General features: G+C 41.5%; 1 protein-coding gene and 1 long non-coding RNA gene across 3 annotated transcripts; both read left to right on the forward strand.

Moving 5' to 3' along the window:
• The first annotated feature begins 1,072 nt into the window (after positions 1-1,072).
• On the forward strand, positions 1,073-25,220 carry LOC149090773 (uncharacterized). Of its 2 annotated transcripts, XR_016197542.1 has the most exons (3): positions 1,184-1,213; positions 24,353-24,532; positions 24,563-25,220. It is a non-coding gene; the product is annotated as an uncharacterized LOC149090773 (long non-coding RNA). The 2 variants fall into 2 exon arrangements; XR_016197541.1 differs by lacking the exon at positions 24,563-25,220 and having other exon boundaries at positions 1,073-1,213; positions 24,353-24,494.
• LOC149090774 (uncharacterized) lies at positions 3,130-5,821 on the forward strand. Its single transcript, XM_089264171.1, has one exon. It carries the CDS (start codon positions 3,146-3,148, stop codon positions 5,084-5,086), a length of 1,941 nt encoding a protein of 646 aa, XP_089120297.1. The 5' UTR covers positions 3,130-3,145; the 3' UTR covers positions 5,087-5,821.
• Positions 25,221-25,624: the final 404 nt, after the last annotated feature.

Here is a 25,624-nt window from a genome sequence, read left to right on the forward strand (position 1 = left end):
GTTGACGCGCACTGTAATGGTGCTTCTATTTTTCTTTATGCGTGCCTTCGAACTTGTGCGTGTGTGAGTCGAGCCTGTGTGTTCGATGCCCTTGAACAAAGAATGCTCTATGACAGAGTATGGTGGTTGTTTTGGTCACACATGAGCGCAACCTACATAGTGAAATTATTGAGAGTATTTGGTGGTCAGTATGTGAAATAAGAGTTGTTTGCTATTTCACAAGTATTGTAATTTCATAAGAATATTGCATCAGCCGTTTGGTGTGTTGTGACTGGAATATGATTTTTAGCATGGAAATGTCCCGTTGTAGCTGGGCGACAGCGTTTGTAGCTGTCGCTGAGGTGGTTCGGTGGCAAGCACAAGAAATAGTTGAGACAAAGAGGTCAGTAACGTTTGGAACTTGTCCGCCGCCGAAACTCGCTGCACAATGGAGATTAATCAAGAGAATACTAGTGCTTCAACAAGAATACTAGTGCTTTGACATATACATATATATATATATATAACGGAGGATCCATGTATATATATATATATACATAATATATATATATATATATATACATATATATATATATATATATATATATGGATATATCCCACGGCTCCATGTAACAGAGCAGATTAGCGGTCAGTCAATAAACTAATAAACGAATAAATTGAAGTAATCTTGGGTTAAACAATAGTGCTATGATATTAATGTGGATGATGAAGTAAAAAAAAAAAATAAAAAAAATAAGGGTAAGCTAGCGGTTCTCAGGCCATAAAAGTGCAGTGCATATTGGGTCGAAAACGAGATAAACTTAGGCGAAACTGCATAAAACGAGAAGATATAAAGGGGAGGTAGAAAGTATATACATATATATATACCTAAAAAGATAATAGCACATGGTTACTAGCCTAAAAAAGGCGAATCAACAATTAAATGTTTATGCTCCTATGCATTCCATTGAAACTTCAATTGTTAATTATTATAATTATTCTTTTAACTTAAGCTTAATTTAATTATTTTTAATGTAGTTTAATATTGATTAATTTATTATTAAGCTTATTAACTTCACTTTGTATCACAAATCTCTCTTTTTCATCTTATTATTTATCAGCTGATCTCTCCGATAATTTATTTGTGTTCATCGATATGTGGCCCACATATGCATGTAAAACTCACAAACATATGATTAGAGAAATGTACACAAATAAAATAAAATAAAATAAAGTAAAATAAAATAAAATGAAAACAAAATAAGATAAAATAAAGTACAATAAGACGAGAGAAGAGAAGAGAAAAGAAAAACAAGTAAGAAAGCTCTAGTCGAGACTGCTCGACTACGAGATCCCCTGAACCCTACAAGCAACTGATATTTCAATAATAATTAGCAAACACACACACACACACGCATACAAACAAACACACGCATACAAACAAACACACGCACGCACACACGCATATATAGGCGATTGCGCTTGGGTTGCGCTGCAGTGTTGGCAATATAATGAAAACTTATTTGTTGAATAATTTAATTTCTAGACGTACGATCGTAATGAAATTTTCAGATACGTTCATTCTCATAATGCTAAAATGTATGTGTATACCGAATCACAAGTCTCTAGTATTTGATATACGACTTTTACAAAGATGAGGGTGAGGGGGTGGATTTAGGGGTGGGGGTAAATTTTAACAAAAACCGAAATTGTATAAAATACATCTTTATATACATTTTAAATTTGGAGACTCTAGCTTGAAAGATGTAGGAGATATAATTCTTTAAGTGATCGTCGATAAGGTTTTTTATCGATAAAAAAGTATCGGAATGAGTTATCGTTTTTTAGTGATAAACTCGATATGCGCGTGATATATACGGACATTTTAAAAAAAAGTTGAAGTCTCTAGCTCTTATATCTTCTGAAATCGACGCGTTCATACATACGGACGGACGGACGGACGGACGGACGGACGGACGGACGGACGGACGGACGGACGGACGGACGGACAGACAGACGGACAGGGCCAAATCGACTCAGCTTGTCGCCCTGATCAAGAATATATATACTTTGTGGGGTCTGCCACGCCTCCTTCTGCCTGTTACATACTTTTAACAAAACCATTATACCCTGATTTCCCATTTTCAATGGGTTCAGGGTATAAAAAAGGAAGGGAAAAAAAAAATATAAATAAATAAATAGAATAAAATAATCTATAATTAAGAGGAGTTGGTGGCAATAACCCGAGAGCTCGGACTGGAGTGCGACGGTCGGGTGGACGACCTACGAAAGAGGCTGTCGGCATATATACAGAGTGGTAAACACTCTAGAGGCTAAAAGTGCCTGTCGTCGACGAGGCGAGAGCGGCGCCACCCACGCCGAGAACCCCTTTACGCGACCCCTCGCCCTCATTACCACCGGAGAGACACCCACCTTGGTGCGTGGCTGAACAGGTGAGGAATATTTATATTATTTCGAGCGCCTGGAGGACCAGATCCGGGCGCGTCATCAGCGACAGGGAGAGAGCTTTAAGGATTACCTTCTCGAGCTCAGGTTGCTGATACGTCAGGCCAGATACAACGCGGCGCAAGAGCTACACAGGGTGTACGAGAACGCCGCGCCTGAGTAGCGGTTGTACGTAAGACGCCACGACTTCACAACGTTGACGCAACTGAGGTCAAAAGAGAATTCGGGAGAAGAAATTCGTAACAAGCCATTCAAGGGCACCTTGGGAAACGTCGGTTGGTAGTCGGCCCGGAAATCCTTTCCGTGCGCAAGCGTCGGAACAGAGAGCTGAGCGGCAAGGCTCAAATCAGATCGTGGCGACAGCAACGGCACCATCGGAGGCGGTGCATCGCATGATGGCGCAGGACGCCGGCTTCGCCTCTGATCCGCAACGGGTCTGCTATAGATGTACGCAGACGGGACACTTCGCGAGGGAATGTCGCAACGCGCAGATATTATTTTGCCGACGATGTGGAAGAAAGGGGAGGAGCACACAAGAGTGTTGCCCCCAGACGGAGACGGGAAACGCATAGGGGGGCCGTTCCGGAGAGCGGGGTGGCGCCAGCGAACATCAAAAGGAAGAGACGGGTACCCTTTAAGGGTAGAAGCACGGATCGTCTCGACGGTGGGGATTGGAGGCACAGGGGCCACGCGCAGCTTCATGAGTGAGGACTGCGTGCGCCGATTGATGGTCCAAGGAGAGTCTCAGGAGATAAGGTCGCGAATCAGGCTGGCCGACGGGTCGTCGCTAGACGTGACGCGAACCATGAAAGTGTTCGAAACCCTCGCAAAGAAAGTAGTGCAGCTGACGGTGCTCATCATGCCAACTATGTTTGATAACGTCATATTGGGAAAGGATTCCCTGTGCGCTGTGAGGGCGACACTACGTTGTGGCGACACGGAGCTGACGATGAGGATGGGAGAGACGTCGAAAGAGAGCAGCCACTCTGAGGACGAGGAGCCGCTCGCTCGACGCAAGAGTGGTGAAAATAAAGGGGGGTTGAACCCCGAGGCGCCATGCTGGACTCCGCCATCGGAGAAACGGAAACCTCCGGTAGATGCAGATTTGCAGAGAGGGTCGGGCATCTGTGCAAAGGCCGACAGGAAGGGAGACGAGCAACTCGAACGGAATCTGGGAGAGCACCCCACGATACGAGAGGTAAGAGATCTGGAAGAAGAACACGACGCAAGGCCGTCCCCCGAAGCCGTGGTGTGGCCGGAGGATCTGGAACCTAAACTTAAGGAGTTCCTGGAGACAGAGCTGGCACTCTTCGAGGAGCTCGAAGGGGTGTCTCACATAGCGGAGCACAGCATTAGAATGCGGGACGATAAACCTCTCAAACAGAGGTACTACCCGAAGAACCCGGCCATGCAGAAGGTAATCAACGAACAGGTTGATGAACTGCTCAGAGCCGGAGCTATTGGGCCGTCAAAGAGTCCGCACAGTGCGCCCATAGGTTTAGTATGGCGCGTATGCGTGGATTACCGGCAGCTCAACGCCCACTCGATTCCGGACGCCTACCCTGTGCCTAGGATTAACCACATCTTAGAAAGACTGCGACAAGCCCAGTTCATATCTACGCTGGACCTTAAAAGCGGCTATTGGCAGATCCCGATGGCGGCGGACAGCAGAGAGTTTACGGCATTCACCGTCCCGGGTAGAGGTTTGTTCCAGTGGCGGGTGATGCCATTCGGATTGCACTCGGCGGGGGCAACGTTCCAGAGAGCACTGTATACGGTGATCGGACCCGAGATGGAGCCCCACGCGTTCGCATACCTGGACGATATAGTTGTGATCGGAGCCTCGAAGGAAGAACATACGGCCAATTTGAGGGAGGTTTTCCGGCGACTGAGAGCGGCTAACCTCAAAGTTAATAGGAAAAAATGCAGCTTTTTCCGAGAAAAGTTGGAGTATCTAGGCCACGTCATTAGTGGGGAAGGGATCTGCACCGACCCCGCGAAAGTCGAAGCGATTCGAGACTTCCCAACACCGAAGAACCTGAAAGAGCTACGACAATGTATGGGAATGGCGTCTTGGTACAGGCGATTTGTGCCGAGCTTCGCATCATTGGTCCAACCTATGACCAAGCTGCTCAAGAAAGGGCAGAAGTGGGTCTGGACCAAGGAGCAAGAAGATGCGCTGCAGAAGCTAAAGGGGAGCCTGACGACAGCACCAGTCTTGGCATGCCCCGACTTCTCTGCTGCAAGCCGACGCCAGCGACTGCGGGCTGGGCGCGCTGCTAACTCAGGAAATCGAGGGTCAGGAACGAGTCATAGCTTACGCCAGCCAAAGACTGACGAAAACGGAGGTGAATTATTCGGCCACGGAGAAAGAGTGCCACGCGATCGTTTGGGCAATCAGGAAGATGCGTTGCTATCTAGAAGGCCACAGGTTCGACGTGGTCACAGACCACATGGCGTTGAAATGGCTAAACTCGATAGAGAGCCCCACGGGCAGGATCGCCCGTTGGGCGTTGGAACTACAGCAATTCCAGTTCGACGTCCGTTATCGCCGGGGAAGCCTAAACGTGGTGGCCGATGCATTGTCTCGCCAACCCTCGGAGAGCTGCCAACAAGCGGTGGAGGCCTACCCCCCTTGTAAATGGGCAGCAAGGATGCGCGAGAGCATCGCTAGAGAGCCGGAGAAGTTTAGAGACTACGTGGAGGAGAATGGGCACTTGTACCGCAACCTGGGGCATCGGACGGACGACAACATCCCCTGGAAGTTATGCGTCCCGGAAGGCCAAAGGAACCGGGTACTCCAGGAGTGCCACGACGCTCCACGGCGGGACACCAAGGCGTGAGGAAGACGGCGACAAGATTAGCACAGCGATACTTTTGGCCAGGTATGTCCCGAGATGCCGCTCGGTACGTGAAGCGCTGCGAGACGTGCCAGAAATTCAAGGGCGTACAACAAAAGCCAGCCGGGCAGATGCTGACCAGGCAAGTAGCGGAGCCAATGGCAGTCCTGTGCGCAGATTTCGTGGGACCTTTGCCTCGATCCAAGCGTGGGAACACAATGTTGTTGGTGCTCCACGACGCTTTCGCTAAGTGGGTGGAGCTAGTCCCGTTGAGGAAGGCCAGTACCACGCAGCTGCAATTGGCGTTTCGGGAACGGATACTCAGCAGATTTGGAGTGCCCAAGACATTCGTCTGCGACAACGGCGTTCAATTTACGAGCAGGAGCTTCAAGGCGTTCATGGAGTCCCTGGGGGTGACACTCCAACATACAGCGCCTTACTCGCCGCAGGAGAATCCGACGGAGAGGGCTAATCGTACGATAAAAACGATGATAGCACAATACGTCCAGGGTCACCAGAGCTCATTGGATGAGTTACTGCCGAAGCTAGGTTCGTCAGTCCTGTTGAGGCAGCATCAGTTGTCCAACGCGGCAGATGGCTTCGCAGCGAAACTGGCACCGAAGTATGACGGTCCGTTCAGGATCGTTAGCTTTGTCTCTCCCAAAATCGTGCGCCTCGCCAAACGCGGCGAACGAAAAAGAAGGGTAGCTAACATCTTCCAGCTCAAGCTCTTCCATCACGACGGTGACGAGAGCAAAGAAGAGCGGGATGAAAGCCGAGGGACCATCGACGTTCCTGACCACTGACGGCAACACATCTCAGTCTAATCACACCCTTTCCCCAACTCAAACCTGTTATCCAACAGGTCTCGCGAGGAGCGACCCCACCCAAATTCAAACACATAGTCCATTGATCCTCGTTCAACATCGCCGGGAGGCTCGATGGGTGTGTTATGTTGATGAAGGTGGAGTTCACCACCATCTACGTGGAGATACCCCAATCGCGAGGGGCGCCACCATACGTGGAGGAGCCACAGTCCCTCCCGCCGCCGCCAGCGATATCAGGGCCGGATGATTGTGCCGCCCACCAGAGCGAAGACGAGAAAGAGGAGATGCGCAAGGTCCAGTCGCCGGAGGAAGAGAGGAGGCAGTGGGAAGCGGAGTCATCGGAAGACCAATTCCCGTCGCGGGGACAGGGTGGTGGCCGGGAGTGCAGTCCCTTCGTCGCACCCCTCGACCCGGAGACCGCGGCGTGGGACGAGAGGCGACGATCCCCATCATTGTGGACGCGGCGAGGCAAGAAGGAGAAGGCGCGAGCCGCACATCTCGACTCGGTGACCAGCGATGAGGAAAGCGGATCGAGCACCCACCTCCGACGCCGTTGCCGGCGAAGTCCGCCGAAGAGCCTGGTCAAAAAGTTGCCGAGAGTCGATTTGGCGAGCGTGGCGGGAAGGCTGCGGCAATCGGGAGAAGTACGGCAAACGACCTTTTCTGTGCCGGATCGGCGCGCAAGTTGCGGCGATCAGCAGTGCAACTCTGTCCTTCGCGGCGAAAGTTCGAATAGCCGACGCCGTGGTGAGTTGCATCGCCGTCGCCGAGGCCGATCGCGGCGGATGCTTGGAGGCGGACGACTAAGAGAAAAATGGATTATTAGTTTTTGAGCAGCGAAGCGTAGCGGGTGAGCGCAAGTAGCTTATTAGAATTTAAGTGTTTAAGTGAAGTAAATGCGGATAGCATGTAGCGTATTAAAGTATAAGTGAAATGTTGGAAATAAATTAAAAAAAAATTAAAGCGAAACTCGGCGTATTACTCATCTTATAAGCTAAAAAACTAACAACGGTAGTGAGAAGACGAGGTAGATCGATACATTTTAAGCTGGATTGTGAACGCGAGAAGACGTGTGTGAAATTAAGAGAGTAAGAAATAATTAAATTAAACTACTACATGTGATACATCATATTTACACATTTATATTTATATTTTCAAATACATATATCTACTTATAGGTAGGTGACTAAGAGTTATTTGGCTTGTCTTTGATTTTTAAAAATTTATTTTTCGGCCATTGCTAGTTCGTAGGCTGTAATAATATCTGATGGGTTTTTTCCTCTGGTACTGGGTCCTAATGGTCCCCGTAGTCTCCTTAAGAATGTGGCCAAACATTGTGAGGCAGCTCACCGATCACCGCCTCACCAGGTATAAACAATAATCGGAATTATTATTTAAATGCATATTTGAAAATGCCGCCCAAAGCGCTGGTGTTTTATCGGCGATCGGCGGCGCAACCCTGCGTGGAGAGTTTTGAGCGGAGAGTTGCGTCGCCGGCGCCGAGCGCTTTGGGCGAGCGGAAATAGAGCTAGGTTAGTTGGCGTGGGCGCGCGAGAATGACAAGAGGTCAAAAAGATAAGTTTAGATTTTTACGCGAGGAACACGCAGCTCAGTTTCAAATGTTATGAATTAAGATTTTGCGCGAGAATAATGAATGAGAAAAATGAATGATTACCGAAATAAACGGCAATTGGTTATAAAAGACAAGAGACAGTCATTTTGGATAGCTGGTGGAGAGGACAGGCGACCAAAGCGACAGACGGATAAGCGATGGAACGATATGCGAATCCGCGCGAGTGTTGCACGTGAGTGGCGATCCCCATTCGAAATTATATTTTGTCTATATGAATTGGGTCCTTGAGCCGGTGGTATGTGCTCGTCCGGTGACCCATAGAAAATCGGGGATTCTTCCCTGCCTTCTATGTTAGCAGTGCGTCTAGCACTTCTTGTTGTTGTTTTTGACATGATTTATGTGATTTATGCGTATGCCTAAGGGCAGACAGACATCAGTCATGTTTTGTAACATACGTATGTATGTATGTATGTATGTACATTTTTTTTTTTTTTTTCATAATGTAATGAGTACACACGCATTTGTTCTTACGTACTTGTGTATAGTGTGATATTTTAAATTTTATATTTTGTTTATTTTGTTTATTTGTTTCCTTTTCTATTTTTTATAAAATTGAAGTTGTCCAGGATCCTTGCTCGATGCAGTGACCTTGTTCAGACATCAAGTTTGCACTTTTCACTTTAAAATGAAATGCGCTATTTTTCAATGTGTATACTTTGTTTATATGTTATTTATTTTGTATACTTTTATTTTGTTTCATTTCTTCGCATTTAATAAAATATAACTTGCCCAAGATCCTTGCCCGATGCAGTGATCTTGTCCAAACACCAAGTCTTTTTCCACTTTGCTTGCTAATGCGTTGATATTGTTTGTTTTGTTGTTTCTCTTTTGTTTATTAACGTCTTAGTTTGTTGAAAAACTTTTAACACACTGCTTTCACTAACTTTATATTGTTATTATTTTTCTTAATGAGCAGCGAAGTCCACACGCAACGAGATTCAAAACTGAAATGATTTAACGCAGTGGCGGCGAAAGATGATGAAAAATATGATTCTTATGAACTACGCAGTTATTGCGCAGCGACGATGCTGGAATATTATGGTTCTTGTAAATACTTTCTTGTGCAGCGACGATCCGTGCCGCCGCTACGCAGTAATTGCGCAGCGACGATCCTGGAATATAACGGTTCTTGTAAAATTTGTCTTGTGCGGCGATGATCAGTGGCGCCTCTACGTCGCGACGTCGCGACGCGTCGGCAGCGTGCTGCTGCAGCTCTAACATTAAAACTAAGAAATGTAGTCAAAGTTAGCCTTGCCAATGCACGGGTGTACGTACATACATACATGTACTTACATGTATGTACACATGTATGTGTTTAACAAGAACTGCTGAATTCAAGGAACAGAATTATACATGCACATGTAAACATACAGTGTGCCACTAAAGTCACCGTACTCTTGTTGTATTTGCGCGAATCACCCTGAAACTTGGCCAAATTTTTGTTAAATTAAAAAATTTTAATGCAGGAGTATAAACTAATATATTATCTTCTAAACTAAAAAAGAACAAGAAAGAAAGCTCTAGTCGAGACTGCTCGACTACGAGATCCCCTGAACCCTACAAGCAACTGATATTCCAATAATAATTAGCAAACACATACGCACACACACACACACACACACATACAAACAAACACACGCATACAAACACTCACATATACAGGCGATTGCCCTTGGGTTGCGCTGCAGTGTTGGCAATATGAGAACTTATTTGTTGAATAATTTAATTTCTAGACGTACGATCGTAATGAAACTTTCAGAATGTAATCATAATGTTAAAATGTATGTGTATACCGAAGCACAAGTCTCTAGTATTTGATATACGACTTTTACAAAGATGAGGGTGAGGGGGTGGATTTAGGGGTGGGGGTAAATTTTAACAAAAACCGAAATTGTATAAAATACATCTTTATATGCATTTTAAATTTGGAGACTCTAGCTTGAAAGATGTAGGAGATATAATTATTTAAGTGATCTTCGATAAGGTTTTTTATCGATAAAAAAGTATCGGAATGAGTTATCGTTTTTTAGTGATAAACTCGATATGCGCGTGATATATACGGACATTTTAAAAAAAAGTTGAAGTCTCTAGCTCTTATATCTTCTGAAATCGACGCGTTCATACATACGGACGGACGGACGGACGGACAGACAGACGGATAGGGCCAAATCGACTTATCTTGTTGCCCTGATCAAGAATATATATACTTTGTGGGGTCTGCCACGCCTCCTTCTGCCTGTTACATACTTTTAACAAAACCATTATACCCTGATTTCTCATTTTCAATGGGTTCAGGGTATAAAAACAGTGAAATTTCAAACCTAACATAATAATATTAATTAAAAACAAAAGGAACTCCAATGTCTGCGTCAACAAAAGTCTACGTACTCTTACAAACTAATAGAAACTTACTAACTATAAGGAACAATCTTTTTAATTAAACTTCAAATTTAGTATCTTGTGGGATAACCCTTCATCTTAATCACCTCTCTGAGGCGATTTGGCATTGAAAGCACCAATTTTTCGATATATTTGGGATCTAACACGCACCACTCCTGGTGTAATGCCTCTCACAGGCGGTTTTTGTTGCTTATTTGGAACTAAAATTAAAAGTAAATGTTTTTCTTCTATAATTTAGAAGAAAATATATTAGTTTATAATCCTGCATTAAAATTTTTTAATTTAACAAAAATTTGGCCAAGTTTCAGGGTGATTCGCGCAAATATAACAAGAGTACGGTGACTTTAGTGGCACACTGTAGTTCAAGTAATATTTACCAAGATGATGACATACATATGTATGCAATTCTGCTGAAGAATTTGTTACACATGTTTAATTTTCAATTAAAATAATGCTAATGACAATATAATGTTCGGATCGTGACTACGTCAAATATGCGTATATTGCTATTTTGCTTGGTTGTCTTGTTCGCTCTGTCCAATACAGTAGGTTCAATCACTAAATGTCTTTATGATCTTTAGCACGATAAGACAGCAATTTATGCGATACACTTACACACATGCACTTGCATGTATGCAGGTAATACTTATTAGTAATTATACATAAATACATGCATGCATGTGCATGTGTGTAAGTGTATCGCATAAATTGCTGTCTTATCGTGCTAAAGATCATAAAGACATTTAGTGATTGAACCTACTGTATTGGACAGAGCGAACAAGACAACCAAGCAAAATAGCAATATATATACATATGTATATATATATATATATAAGCCAAACAAATTTTTAATCAGTAGTTCAGTTTCAATTCAGCTCTAAGACCACTCTTATATCGCGTAAGAATAATTGTACTCCGTTATAAGTTTTATTTATTTATTTATTTTATTTATAATAGCATTATTTCTATATTATACATTTCATTTTATTTTTATTTAATTTTCTTCATATGAGGTGGTAAGTATTAGAATTTTTAAGAAACTCAATTATCTTACGGATGTTAATCTCAGTTGGGTTTGCTAAGATTGATAAGGGGCAGGTGTTTTAGAAGATTTAGGTATGCAGGTTAGAGGTTGCGGGGCAGTCGCAGAGAATGTGTATAATATTAAGGCTTGTGGTTCTGTGACAATTGGGGCAAGGAGGGGTGTTGTCAGGGTTGTTATAGTGCTGTTGTGTCATTCTTGTGTGGCCTAGTCTTAGCCTTAGAAATTTTATTTGATCATTGCGTGTGATGCTTTTTATACCCTGAACCCATTGAAAATGGGAAATCAGGGTATAATGTTTTTGTGCGAAAGTATGTAACAGGCAGAAGGAATCATCGCAGACCCCATAAAGTATATATATTCTTGATCAGCACGACGAACTGAGTCGATATAGCCCTGTCCGCATGAGTGCCGAGATCTCAGAAGATATAAGAGCTAGAGAGCTGAAATTTTGTGTGCACACTCGTGTATACCATATGCAGTACGAGTTTGCTTTATTTTTTCGATAACTCATCCGATAACTTTTTTATCGAGAATAATCGAAAATTTGATTTTGTTTTTGAGCCTTATCGGAGCACTATTAGACGTGGAGATTTACTGTGTATATACATATGATGAATACAAATATTTTGTAATCAACAGATTTTTGATACCACGCCCCCTTCACCCACAATTTGTAAAAAACGTATTTCAAGTACAAGAGACTTGTGCGTTGGAATGTACACACATTTTGACCATATAATAACGCCCTGAAAATTTCATTAAGATCGTATGTTTACAAGAGAAGTTATTCACCAAGTAAATTCTCATACTATTGCCCACACTGCAGCGCAGCCCAAGCGCAGTCGCTTCTTACTGCACAGTTAGCAGAGCGCGGGCGCGTGAGGGTGGATGCATGTGTATGTATGTGTGCATGCATAAAAGAAGTGCAGAATGATAAGAATATCAGCTTGGAGGGTTCAGGGTATCTCCTAGTCGAGCAGGCTCGACTAGAGTCTTCTTACTTGTTTTAGTTAGCTTATTTTTAAGATTTATTTTTTTAGCTTATTTTTTCTTCAATCTAGCTTATGGTGACTCTGAAAATCTGGCACCACTGATGTACATACATATGTGCAGTGGCAATCAAAACTGTATTATGAATTCAATGCTGCAACTCAGGGGTCTGTATTTTTGATTCTACGCTATGAATGTTTAAGATCTTAATATTATTTTTTTAGTACGATATTTGGCTGTCTTATCTGAAAATTTGAAATTATTCGGTTATCTGGGAAAACTATAAGAGAACCAAAAAACAACAAGAAAGAAAGCTCTAGTCGAGACTGCTTTACTACGCGATCCCCTGAACCCTACAAGCAACTGATATTTCAATAATAGTTAGCACACACACACGCACACGCATACAAACAAATGAAATGTTAAGGTTCTTGCAGCTTAACCTAAATCATTGTATTGCTGCCCAAGACCTTCTTGAGCAGACCGTTAGGGAAAAATGTATAGACGTAGCTTTTCTCAGTGAGCCCCACCACTGTGCCCTAGGACATGGTCAACTGACGTTAATGGCAAAGCTGCGTTGTGGGTATGCGGCAACTCAACGAACGTACTTTCGAATGTTAAGTCATTCAATGGGTTCGTACGCGGCCGATATGGCAACTTATGGCTTTACAGTTGCTATCTGGCCCCCAGTATGCAGCTCAGTGAATTCACGACGGTGCTCGACGAGCTTGCCGAGGATGCTAGGGGTCGGAAGGCCATTATAGCTGGAGATTTTAACTCCTGGGCGTTAGAATGGGGTAGCCTCACAACAAATGCCAGAGGTCGTATCCTACTGGAGATCTTCGCAACACTAGATGTTGCACTGCTCAACACTGGGCACGAGTACACCTTCAGTCGGGCGGGATACGGATCTGTCATCGACATTACTTTTGTCACTTCATCCCTCTTTCGGGGAGCAACATGGAGCCATTGCGATAGCTATACGGGCAGCGATCATACGGCACTTCTATTCACAATAGGTGAGCCACCTGCCAGGGCGTCACCCTTGTGGAGGGAGTCGTATCGGCTAGATACTTTTGATCCCGCGGTCTTTTCTGAGGCCATTCAGTCTCTGGGCACAATTGGTAATGCTGAGGCCAAAGCATGCCAAATGGTAGCCCAAATACAGAGTGCCTGCAATAGCAGTATGCTACGCCGCAAGCAGTTCACGCGACAACAAGAGCCTACGTATTGGTGGAGTGCACAAATGGGTGACATTCGTCGCAAATGCATCCAGGCGAGAAGAAGCTACCAACGGGCTCGCGGTAGGTCTACGTTTTTAGAAAAACAATTAGCTTACCAGGCAGCTAGAAGACAGTTGAAGAGGGCCATTCGGGCAAGCAAAAGAGAATGTTTTTTAGAGTTGTGCGACTCAGCCGAATATGACCCTTGGGGCAGGGCATATAAGATAGTAGTAACAAGTAAGAAAACTCTAGTCGAGACTGCTCGACTAGGAGATACCCTGAACCTACACTTCTACACTTCTTTTAGGCACACATACATAAACACGCACGTAGTAGAACTCACTCTGCCAACTGCGCAGTAAGCAGCGACTGCGCTTGGGCTGCGCTGCAGTGTGGGCAATATTATGAGAATTTATTTGTTGAATAATTTAATTTCTATACGTACGATCTTAATGAAACTTTCAGAACGTAATCATGATGTATAAACGTATGTGTATACCGAAGCTCAAGTCTCTAGTATTTGATATACGACTTCTACAAAGATGAGGGTGAGGGGGTGGATATAGAGGCGGGGGGTAAATTTTAACAAACACCGAAATTGTATAAAACACGTCTTAATATATATTTAAAATTTGGACACTCTAGCTATAATGATGTAGGAGATATAATTTTTTAACTGACATTCGATAAGGTTTTTTATCGATAAAAAAATATCGGAATGAGTTATCGTTTTTTAGTGATAAACTCGATATGCGCGCGATATATATGGACATTTTAAAAAAAAGTTGAGGTCTCTAGCTCTTATATCTTCTGAGATCGACGCGTTCATACATACGGACGGACGGACGGACGGACAGACAGACAGACAGGGCCAAATCGACTCAGCTCGTCGCCCTGATCAAGAATATATATACTTTGTGGGGTCTGCCACGCCTCCTTCTGCCTGTTACATACATTTCAACAAAACCATTATACCCTGATTTCCCATTTTCAATGGGTTCAGGGTATAAAAAGACTATACGCAGGTAGACAGGTGCAGCCTACGGATCGTCTGGAGCTTAAATCGATTGTGGAAACGCTCTTTCCAGAAAGTTTAAGCTCCATTCACGCCCCTCGGTCCGAGTCTGTTGATCAGGGCTCAATGAGCACTGAAATAGTTTTAGTCACAGAGGAAGAAACTATATTAACTCTCCGGGGTCTTAGAACCAGCACTGCTCCAGGGCCGGACGGGATCCCAAATCGTGCGCTAAAGCTAGCCCTCGCCTTGCACCCTAATACGTTCGCTGAATTATTCAACGAATGTTTAATACAAGAGACGTTCCCGGCAAAATGGAAAGCCCAGAACCTGGTGTTGCTACCCAAGGCTGGCAAACCACCAGATGAGCCATCTTCATACAGACCGATCTGCCTCTTAGACACCATGGGAAAGGTGTTTGAGAAATTAATCTGCTCCAGACTGGAGACTGCGATTACTAGCGCCGGAGGCCTGTCACCAAACCAATTTGGATTCCGGAAGGCCCGGTCAACAGCGGATGCGCTAAACAAAGTTGTTGGCATTATTGCTACCCTGGACGTAAAGAATGCCTTCAATACAGCTAGTTGGGATATGATACTGAATGCGCTGTCACAATATAATATCCCTAAATATCTTAAAGAAACAATAAAGAGTTACTTCAGAGGAAGAACACTGGTATACAATACGAGTGAGGGTCCCCAAACTCATACAGTGTCAGCTGGAGTACCCCAAGGCTCAGTGCTGGGGCCTCTCCTATGGAATATCATGTACGACGGCGTACTGCGCTTGGAACTACCAACAGGTGCGCACACCATCGGCTTTGCTGATGATGTAGCTGTCGTAGCCATAGGAAAGGAGCTCAAAGATACAGAGGATATGTGCAGCGAAAGTATCAATCGCATACGAAGCTGGTTGACTGGAGCTGGGCTCGAGCTAGCGGCACACAAAACTGAAGTTGTCCTAGTCAGCAGTCGCAAAAGAGTGGAAACTGCCAATATAAAGATCGGCAGCGTCACCATTGCGTCAAAGAGGGCTATAAAGTATCTTGGTGTCATGATAGACACAAGATTAACTTTCCGCGAGCACTTAGAGTATGTGCAAAAAAAGGCAGCTCATTCTTGTAGAGCTCTCTCGAGAATTATGCTTAACACGCGGGGACCTAAAAAGCAACGACGTCTCCTTCTAATGAGCGTCATTAGGTCCGTCATCCTCTATGCTGCGCCCATATGGACAAGAGCGATGGCAACGCCGAGCTACAGCCGGGGCATTTGCGCGGTCTACAGACTGAGCGCAATCAGAGTCAGCTGCGCTTTCAGGACTATCTCCGATGACGCGGCGCTCGTCATAGCTGGTATGGTACCACTGGAGTACTTGGTCGCCGAAGCCGTGGAGCGAAATTCGCACGCGCCTGTGCGACCCAACGCTATCAGGGCGAACAGCATTGCACGATGGCAAAGGAAGTGGAATAGCTCAGCTAAAGGGCGGTGGACGCACAAGCTCATCCCGGAGCTTGAACCATGGGTCAACCGCAAGCACGGCGAGGTAAACTACTACCTTACGCAGATCCTCTCGGGACATGGATGCTTTCGGAGCTATTTGAAGCGCTTTGGCCACGAGGAATCTGACGAGTGCCCCTGGTGCGAGCAACGGCGCGTGGAAGACGCCAACCACATTCTTTTCGAATGTGGACGGTTCCTGGAGGAGAGGCGTCGTCTGGAAGAGGCAGTGGGCCGCTCCATCAGAGCGGACAACATTGTCAACACCATGCTGGAATCGGAGGAAGCTTGGGAACTAACAAGCACCTTCGCGGCCACAGTGATGATGGAGCTCCGCAGAGTCGAGCGAATGAGAAGTCGAGCTGTCCCAGGCTAAGGTAGCGCACAGTGCTTGCGAAGCAATGCTTTACGGCCGTCCCGCAAGCATCGCGCACTATCCTAGCCACCACGCAACTTGCACCTGTATAATTATAAAATCTGTTAATAAACGAATATAAAAAAAAAAAAAAAAATACACGCACACACATACACATACAAACAAACACACACGCACACACACACTCACATACATACATACATACACATACATATACAGCCAATTGCGCTTGGGTTGCGCTGCAGTGTTGGCAATTTTATGATAACTTATTTGTTGAATAATTTAATTTCTAGACATCTAAAGATGAGGGTTAGGGGGTGGATTTAGGGGTGGGGGATAAATTTTAACAAAAACCGAAATTGTATGACATGCATCTTAATATACATTTTCAATTTGGAGACTCTAGCTTGAAAGATGTAGGAGATATAGTTTTTTAAGTGATCTTCGATAAGATTTTTTATCGATAAAAAAGTATCGGAACGAGTTATCGTTTTTTAGTGATAAACTCGATATGCGCGTGATATATACGGACATTTTAAAAAAAAGTTGAAGTCTCTAGCTCATATATCTTCTGAAATCGACGCGTTCATACATACGGACGGACGGACGGACGGACAGACAGACGGACAGGGCCAAATCGACTCAGCTCGTTGTGCTGATCAAGAATATATATACTTTGTGGGGTCTGCCACGCCTCCTTCTGCCTGTTACATACTTTTAACAAAACCATTATACCCTGATTTCCCATTTTCAATGGGTTCAGGGTATAAAAAGATGATGATTTATTTGATTTCAAAAATGAAAAAATTTCACAAAAAAAAAAAAAAGAAAACCAGAAGAGCCGACGCAATATTAATGATGCGCCAATTTTTGGAGCAACAAATGCTGCACAAGCTATTAATCCGCTCAGTTATTGGAAGGTAAGTTTGCTAACTGAACATATGCATAATCTAAAACGTTAACTTTTTTCCAGATTAATGAGTCTCAGTTTGGCGCGATTGCGCAATTGGCAATGAAATATTTATGCGTTCCCGCTAGCTCCACTGAATCTGAGCGAATTTTTAGTAAGGCCGGAGAGATAATTTTTCAGCGGAGATCGGCATTGAAGCCAAAAAATGTAAATATTTTATTATTTTTGAACAAAAATATGAGCTTGGTTGCTGATGAAAGACCAAATTAAGGTGAAATAATAATTTAAATTAATAGCTTTTTTTTTACCAGTCAAAAAAGTACAAATGGATCTCTACTTTTTATTTTATTTTCTAGCTTTTTAAATTTTCGATGGAACCATCGATATATTCGACAGTTTTTTCCATCGATGGAGAAATTATCGAGTGGAGCCACCATCGATGGATTTGCAGCCCTAGTAGAAAGCAGTATTTCTACCCAAGCTGCCCAGTTTATTGCTTTTGTTAAAAAGAGATATTTGCCCAGATGTAACCGTAATCTGCATAGATTCAAAACAACACATTCACGGTGAGTCGAGGGCAAAATATTTATCAACTTAAAAGAAGTTAAATCCTCGCAAGATAAAGCTGGCCGTAAAGAACTTACTTATGAAGAAGCAGGTAGTCGGCTGAAGAGAAAATTAGCTTCTGATCTTGCAAGTCAAGAAGAACACACAACCCAACTGTTTATACATGCTGCATTGGTTTCAGCAAAAAAATGCAAAGAAAATGATATGGCATTCGTTCTACGAAAAACAATGCAGAGTGAGAATGCGAGTGAGATAAGAAAGAAAATAGAAGGCAATTTACCAACTTCTATAGAACTATTCTTGGTATCCCACGTCCCCAACTGTGCACAAAGTTTTGATCCATGGATAACAGATAATGGATAGCTGCATAGTTCCTGTTAGTGTTCTCGGAGAAAACGCACCAGAAGGTCGCATGCCAGAAAGAGCAGTAGGTTGAACAACATCACTGATGTTTTTCACAGGGCATTAGATTCATCTGATCCGCCTTTGTCAAGTCTTTGTCTTAAAAAAAAGAAGCTTCACAAAAACTTAAAATTTTCAAGCGAAGTGACTGATCTGTTTGCTCTGATTGAGCCTCCGCAAATCGCGCATCAAGATGATACAAATGAAACTGAAACTGCATCCTCATGATGCAAACAATCTCGACCCGAATATCAAATTGGATGAAGAAAATTATGATTATTGATGTTAATTTTTTGAGTATGTGGTAATTATTGTAAAATAAAAATACAACAAAATTTTTATACCCTGAACCCATTGAAAATGGGAAATCAGGGTATAATGGTTTTGTTGAAATGTATGTAACAGGCAGAAGGAGGCGTAGCAGACCCCACAAAGTATATATATTCTTGATCAGCACGACGAGCTGAATCGATTTAGCCCTGTCCGTCTGTCTGTCTGTCCGTCCGTCCGTCCGTCCGTCTGTCCGTATGTATGAACGCGTCGATCTCAAAAGTTATAAAAGCTAGAGACTTCAACTTTTTTTTAAATGTCCGTATATATCGCGCGCATATCGAGTTTATCACTAAAAAACGATAACTCATTCCGATATTTTTTTATCGATAAAAAACCTTATCGAAAGTCAGTTAAAAAATTATATCTCCTACATCATTATAGCTAGAGTGTCCAAATTTTAAATATATATTAAGACTTATTTTATACAATTTCGGTTTTTGTTCAAATTTACCCCCGCCCCTATATACACCCCCTCACCGTCATCTTTGTAGAAGTCGTATATCAAATACTAGAGACTGGAGCTTCGGTATACACATGCATTTATACATTATGATTACGTTCTGAAAGTTTCATTACGATCGTACGTCTAGAAATTAAATTATTCAACAAATAAATTCTCATAATATCGCCAGCACTGCAGCGCAACCCAAGCGCAATCGCCTGTATATGCGTGTGTGTGTGTGTGTGTGTGTGTGTATTTGTTTGCATGAGTGCGTGTGTGGGTGCTAATTATTATTGAAATATCAGTTGCTCGAAGGGTTCAGGGGATCTCGTAGTCGAGCAGTCTCGACTAGAGCTTTCTTACATGTTTTTCATATTTTTCTTAATTTTACAGGGTATAAACGGAATGATAATACACACTTTAATTTTTTCATTATATAATAAGCTGTATACATTCATTTTTATCTGAAAATATGTAATGTAAGATATCTATAATATATTTTAAAAATTTATGTCTAAAGTACATATGATTTTATTAATGGGTAACAAGAAGGCGTGAAGATGGCGTGGTCAAATCGTAAAAAAAATTCGAAATTCTAACTTAGTCTATCTTAGGTGTATGTAAAATTTCAACCTCCTAGCTCTATTTTTAGAATTGATGCCAAAATATCGGGCTTTTCTCCTGTAGTGCTCTGCAGCGCAGCCCAAGCGCAGTCGCTGCTTACTGCGCAGTTAGCAGAGCGCGGGCGCGTGAGGGTGGATGCATGTGTATGTATGTGTGCATGCATAAAAGAAGTGCAGAATGATAAGAATATCAGCTTGGAGGGTTCAGGGTATCTCCTAGTCGAGCAGTCTCGACTAGAGTCTTCTTACTTGTTTTCTTCTAAAAATATGTTGCGAGTCAACAAAATGAGCATAATCCCAATACTGGAGCTGTTTAATTCAAACAACATTCAAAGTATCGATCGGCAGTACCAATGTATTCACCTTATTCAGTGGGAAAATACTGAGGACACTGCAAAGTTTTGGGTTGAAGTTCTTGCCTATAAGGATTCGGGAGGACATAGCAAATTTGAGGGGTTGGCCACTTTTGCAATATCATTGCTCTCCTTGCCGTGGTCAAACGCTGAAGTGGAAAGAGTTTTCAGCCAAGTCAACATTATACAAACAAAGCTTTGCAACTGAATGAATGTTGGCGTGCTTAACTCAATTTTAAGCGTCAGGTAAAATATATCATAAAACGAATTTTTAAAAGATAACAAAGAAATGTATACAGTTACAGATACGGTTTGCGTCGTTTGAACAAATGCTGCTATGACTACGAACTGCCCAAAAAATATTTAAAAATGATTGGCACCATAGAGGCATACGACAGATATAACAACTGTTACGAAATTGATGACATAATAAATTATTTATAAAATTAAGCCCTTAAAAGAAGACAGAAAACTTCAGCTTTTTTCCAGCTTTTTCCACAACATTTCAGCTTCTCTCGTAGTATCTCCCCACTAAAAGCAGCTTATTTTGACAAAAGATGGCAGCACTGGACAATACGGTGGAGAACAGCAAAGGACAGAAGAAATCTAACGGCGCTCAGCCAGCGCGCAGTCTGCATGGCAACACCAACAATGAGTAACGAAACGTCGCAGCAAACGGACAAAAACAACGACAAACGGACAGCAATAGAAAACTGACGTCCAAGAATTAAAACGGCAATCGAGTACAATCTATACCACGCAACTAACAACGCACACAAATCAGCAGAACATTAGCAACAACAACAACACCAAAATGGGATTGAAAATGGGAAATCAGGCAGAAGGAATCATCGCAGACCCCATAAAGTATATATATTCTTGATCACCACGACGAGCTGAGCCGATTTGGCCCTGTCCGTCTGTCTCTCCGTCCGTCCGTATGTTTGAACGCGTCGATTTCAGAAGATAGAAGAGCTAGAGACTTCAACTTTTTTTTTTAAATATCCGTATATAAAGCGCGCATATCGAGTTTATCACTTTATTTTTTTGATAATTGATCCGATAACTTTTTTATAGGGAATAATCCAAAAATTGATTTTGTTATTTCAGCCTTTTTTGAACACTATTAGACCTGGAAACTTTAGATTTACTGTGTATATACATATGATGAATACAAAAATTTTGTAATTTACAGATTTTGGATACGACGCCCCTTCGCCCCCAATTTGTAAAAAACTCATTTCAACTACTAGAGACTTGTGCTTTGGAATGTACATACATACATTTGAACATTATTACGTTCTTAAAGATTCATTAAGATCGTACGTCTAGAAATTAAATTATTCAACAAATAAATTCTCCGAATATTGCCAACACTGCAGCGCAGTCGCTGCTTACTTCGCAGTTAGCAGAACGCGAGCCTATGCGTGCGTCTGGATGCATGTATGTATATGTACATATGTGCATAAAAGAAGTACAGAATGATTAGAATTTCAGAGTAGAGGGTTCAGGGTATCTCCTAGTCGAGCAGTCTCGACTGGAGCCATCTTATTTGTTTTTGTTGTTGTCTCTGTTTTCGTTGTTTGAGGTTATGTATGATTTTGAATATCGTAGACAATTTTTATATGTGTGTTTTTACGCGCCTACACAACAAATGAATTTGTACACATTGAAATTAAAAAGAGAGGTTACATTGTCGACCTGGATGATTTGTCAAAACTCGCAACTCTTTGGCAAAAACACAATCGTACAAAATCCTCTGTATTGCAATATCAAAACGTTTGGCTGAATGAAAAGGAAACAATTTCGTTGCGCTGTGACCACCAATCAATACCCAAAGCAACTGTTCATGGAAGGCTGAAAAAAGATTTCATCGAGTCTTCTAAAAGGACGAAACGTCGAAAAATTGCTGAGCTTTCAAAATCCGATGAATCCATTGTTTGTGCCCTACGTTCCTGCAACTTATCCAGTCCAGCGCTTTCGGAATTCAGTGCCGATGAAATGCTATCGATTCTCGTGCAGACAGGCTTGAGTAAACAACATTATTTAACTATACGAAGTTTATTTACTCCAAAGCTACGAAAAACTTCTGGCAGCCGAAGCAGCAAGCTATCCTGTAAACATCATTGTCAGTGATTCGCAAGTGAAGTTGAACTGCACACAAAAAACAATGATTAATGATTTTGACGATTCAAGTTTATTCTTATGTCCCACTGCAACTGATAACCAAAGATGAACGTCCTAGAAACCGCAAATTAATTTGGAGAAATCCTCGACCGTCAGCTACACGCTACTGCAGACCAATAAGGTTCCAATTTAAAAAGAAACGTCTCAATTGGCCCTTCACGAAGAAAAATACTTCAATGACAAAATTGCCGCTCTGAAACCCACAACGTGCATTGCATCCAATTCACTGCTTCAAGTTGAGCATTATTTGCAATTGACTATGGTTGACGGAAAAGTTTGCAGTGCTTTAAGCCAAACATCTTGTTGTAAGTGCAACATATGTAACGCAAATGTTTGACAAGGAAAGTTCACGAAGCACGATATGAGTTTGGCTTATCACTCATATATTCGGTTTTTTGAATATTTCTTACATGTTGCTTACAGATTGGATATCAAAATTTGGCGAGCTTGTTCCCCACAAGAGAGAACCGCTCTTCTGGATAGGAAAAAGAAAATACAAGCAGATATTCGTTCTAAGATGGGATTGATCGTCGGCCAGCCGAAATGTGGAGGAAGTGGAACATCCAACGACGGAAATTTTGCAAAAAAAATTTTTAGCGATCCGAAATTGTCTGCTGAAATTACAGGATTAGAGGAAAATGTTTAAATTAGGTGTTCAATAGTACTGCAATGCATATCGTCTGGCTATAAAATTAATATAGAAGAGTAAATGTATGTAAATATAATCTTAGAACTTGATAATATTAGTTATTATTATATACTTTTAGTTTTTATTACTGTAGTAGGCCTTTAATTTAATTTCTTTATTTCTTAATTTCATAATTTATTAATCTCCTAATTTCACACGCCTTCTCTTGTTCACAGTCAAGCTTAAAATCTAATTATCGATCTCCCTCTTCTTCTTCTATTACTCAAAATGGCACGTCACATATCGACAACCTCCCCAGCCACCGATATGGTTAACTATCGATCGATGTGTATCTATCGATGGTTAACCATAGTGCTGTTACCTTAAATATAATATAACATAGGCTAGTAGCCTGTTACAATTCGGCCATTCTGACTCTGAGATAGCCCTCTATCTCTGTTAATTTTGTATAACTATTTACATAAATGATATTTAAATTCTTAAAAATAATATTGCGCTTGCATGTTTGATAAAAATTCTTATAGATATATACATATATATATATTTACATGTTTTGAAAATAAAATTATTAATTAAATGTTGCACACTAGTTTTGACATTAATATTCATAATACATTGTCTCTCTTATGCTTTTATCCAATGTCTTAAATTGTTTGCGCTCCAAACGCCCTGATAAGGATTCCTGGATAATTGGAAGCCGTCAACGTCTTTTATCAAATACCTATCGTTCTTCAGTACTTTATCTATGACATATGGTCCTTTGGATTTAGGTATTAATTTTCTTGATATTCCCACCGTGCTGTCGAAATTTTTAACCATTACATAATCTCCTGGCTTGTATACGCTTGCAGCTTTTCTAGCATTATTGAAGTTCTCTTCGTTCCTTGCTTGTGATGCAGATTGATATTGTTGTGCCTGTTCTCTAATATCTTCTAAATTTTGTGAACTGTATGTATCTAATCCTGCCATTTTCTCTAATTGTCCTCCTAAACTATCACTAATTTCCCCTTTTTGCGCTATTCCGAATAACATTACGCTTGGCAATTGCTTGGTGCTACTATGTTGAGTGTTATTCAAAACGTATTCCACTTTTTCAACTATCGTATCCCAATGCTGTCCATTATCGACTTCTATTAATTTAGCTATCATCGGACCTAAACTTCTGTTTATTCGTTCCACTTGTCCATTCGCTTGTGGCGATCCTGTTGCAATCCTGACATGCTTTACCTTTGTTTCTTCCAAAAATTGGTCGAATTCCGTTGACGTGAAACAACTTCCTCTATCCGATACAATACATTCTGGCTTACTGTATGTTCTAAAATATTCTCCCAACGCCTTTACCACTTCCTTAGTGCTTGTTGTTTTAGTAGTGAATAATCTGACAAACTTTGTAAACCCATCTACTACTGCAAAAATGTAATTTTTCGATCTGCCGTTATCCACTGGTCCATAATAAATAAAATAAAATAAAATAAAATAAAATAAAATAAAATAAAATAAAATGCACTGGAACTGAGCGAAGCGGGACATAGCAAGGTTAAGTAGGATAGAGCAAAGCGAAGAAAAGCAAGGAAGATAAAGCGAAGCCAAGTCAAGTGAATATGAAGTGAAATAAAATAAAATAAAATAAAATAAAATAAAATAAAATAAAATAAAATAAAATAAAATAAAATAAAATAAAATAAAATAAAATAAAATAAAATAAAATAAAATAAAATAAAATAAAATAAAATAAAATGCACTGGAACTGAGCGAAGCGGGACATAGCAAGGTTAAGTAGGATAGAGCAAAGCGAAGAAAAGCAAGGAAGATAAAGCGAAGCCAAGTCAAGTGAAGATGAAGTGAAGCGATATGAGATAAAGTGAAGAGAAAATGCGGCAAGAAGAACTGAAGCGGAGTGAATCAGAATAAAAGCGGAGTAATAAAGATAAGAGTAAAGGGAGATAAAAGCAGGCGGAGCAAGCAGTGACAGGGAAGTTAAATAAAGTAACTAGAGTAAAGAGAAAAGGAGTAAGTCGAGTAAAACGGTAGTGAAAGCAAAGCAAGTGGAAGTGAACGAACTAGGATAAAGGCATAAAGTTGAGTTGGATGAGCGAACGGAAAGTGAGAAAAAGAAGGGGAATATGATCAATTAAGAAGTAAAATTGGAAGAAGAGAAAAAAAAAAGGATGAAATAAAGTAAAATAATCTAAACTAGGTTAAGAAAGAACAAAGAAAGAAATAAAACAAAATAGATTAAGAAGGATAAATAAAGCGAAATAAAAATAAAGTAAACCAAGAAGGGTAAAGAAAGGGAAGTAAAGTAAATTGAGGAAAATAAAAGTAAAGAAATAAAAGAAAGTACATTAAGGAAAGATAAAGATAAAAGATGAAAATAAAGAAGAATGAGATAAAAGAGAATAAAATAGATTAAGACGAATAAAGAAAAGTAAACCAAAACTAGAATAAGTGTAATATAAGACAGTTGTATAAGACAGAATTGTATAAGATAATAAAAATTTGGAAAAAAATATATATATAATAATAAAGGGTAAAAAAAAGGAATAAAGAGAAAGGAAAAAAAAAGGGAAAAAAAAGAATAAGAAAAAAGAAAGAAAAGAATAAAAAAAAAAGGAGAGAAAAAATAAAATTAATAAGAGAAAAAAAAAAAGAAAAGAGAGAAAAGAAGAGCTGAACGACTGGAGATCGTTAGTATAAGTAATCAAAGACACAGAGCATCCAGGCATCAAGGATGGAAGGAGCGGCATCCCACAGTTCGGGACTGAACGTCGGCTGGGTTTACCAGCGCTGCAAAGAAGAATTGATAGCGGTTGCACGATATCTCGGCCTTGACGACGAGGGCCGCGTGGAGGATTTAAGAAAGAGGTT

The sequence above is a fragment of the Drosophila navojoa genome, chromosome X, assembly GCF_054131105.1.
Source record: "Drosophila navojoa isolate 15081-1374.11 chromosome X, UAZ_NAV_1.0, whole genome shotgun sequence".
Classification (NCBI taxonomy): Eukaryota; Metazoa; Arthropoda; class Insecta; order Diptera; family Drosophilidae; genus Drosophila; species Drosophila navojoa.

Coding starts and splice junctions, on each gene's coding strand:
- LOC149090774 (XM_089264171.1), top strand. CDS start 3,146: ATGAGTGAGGACTGCGTGCGCCGATTGATGGTCCAAGGAGAGTCTCAG.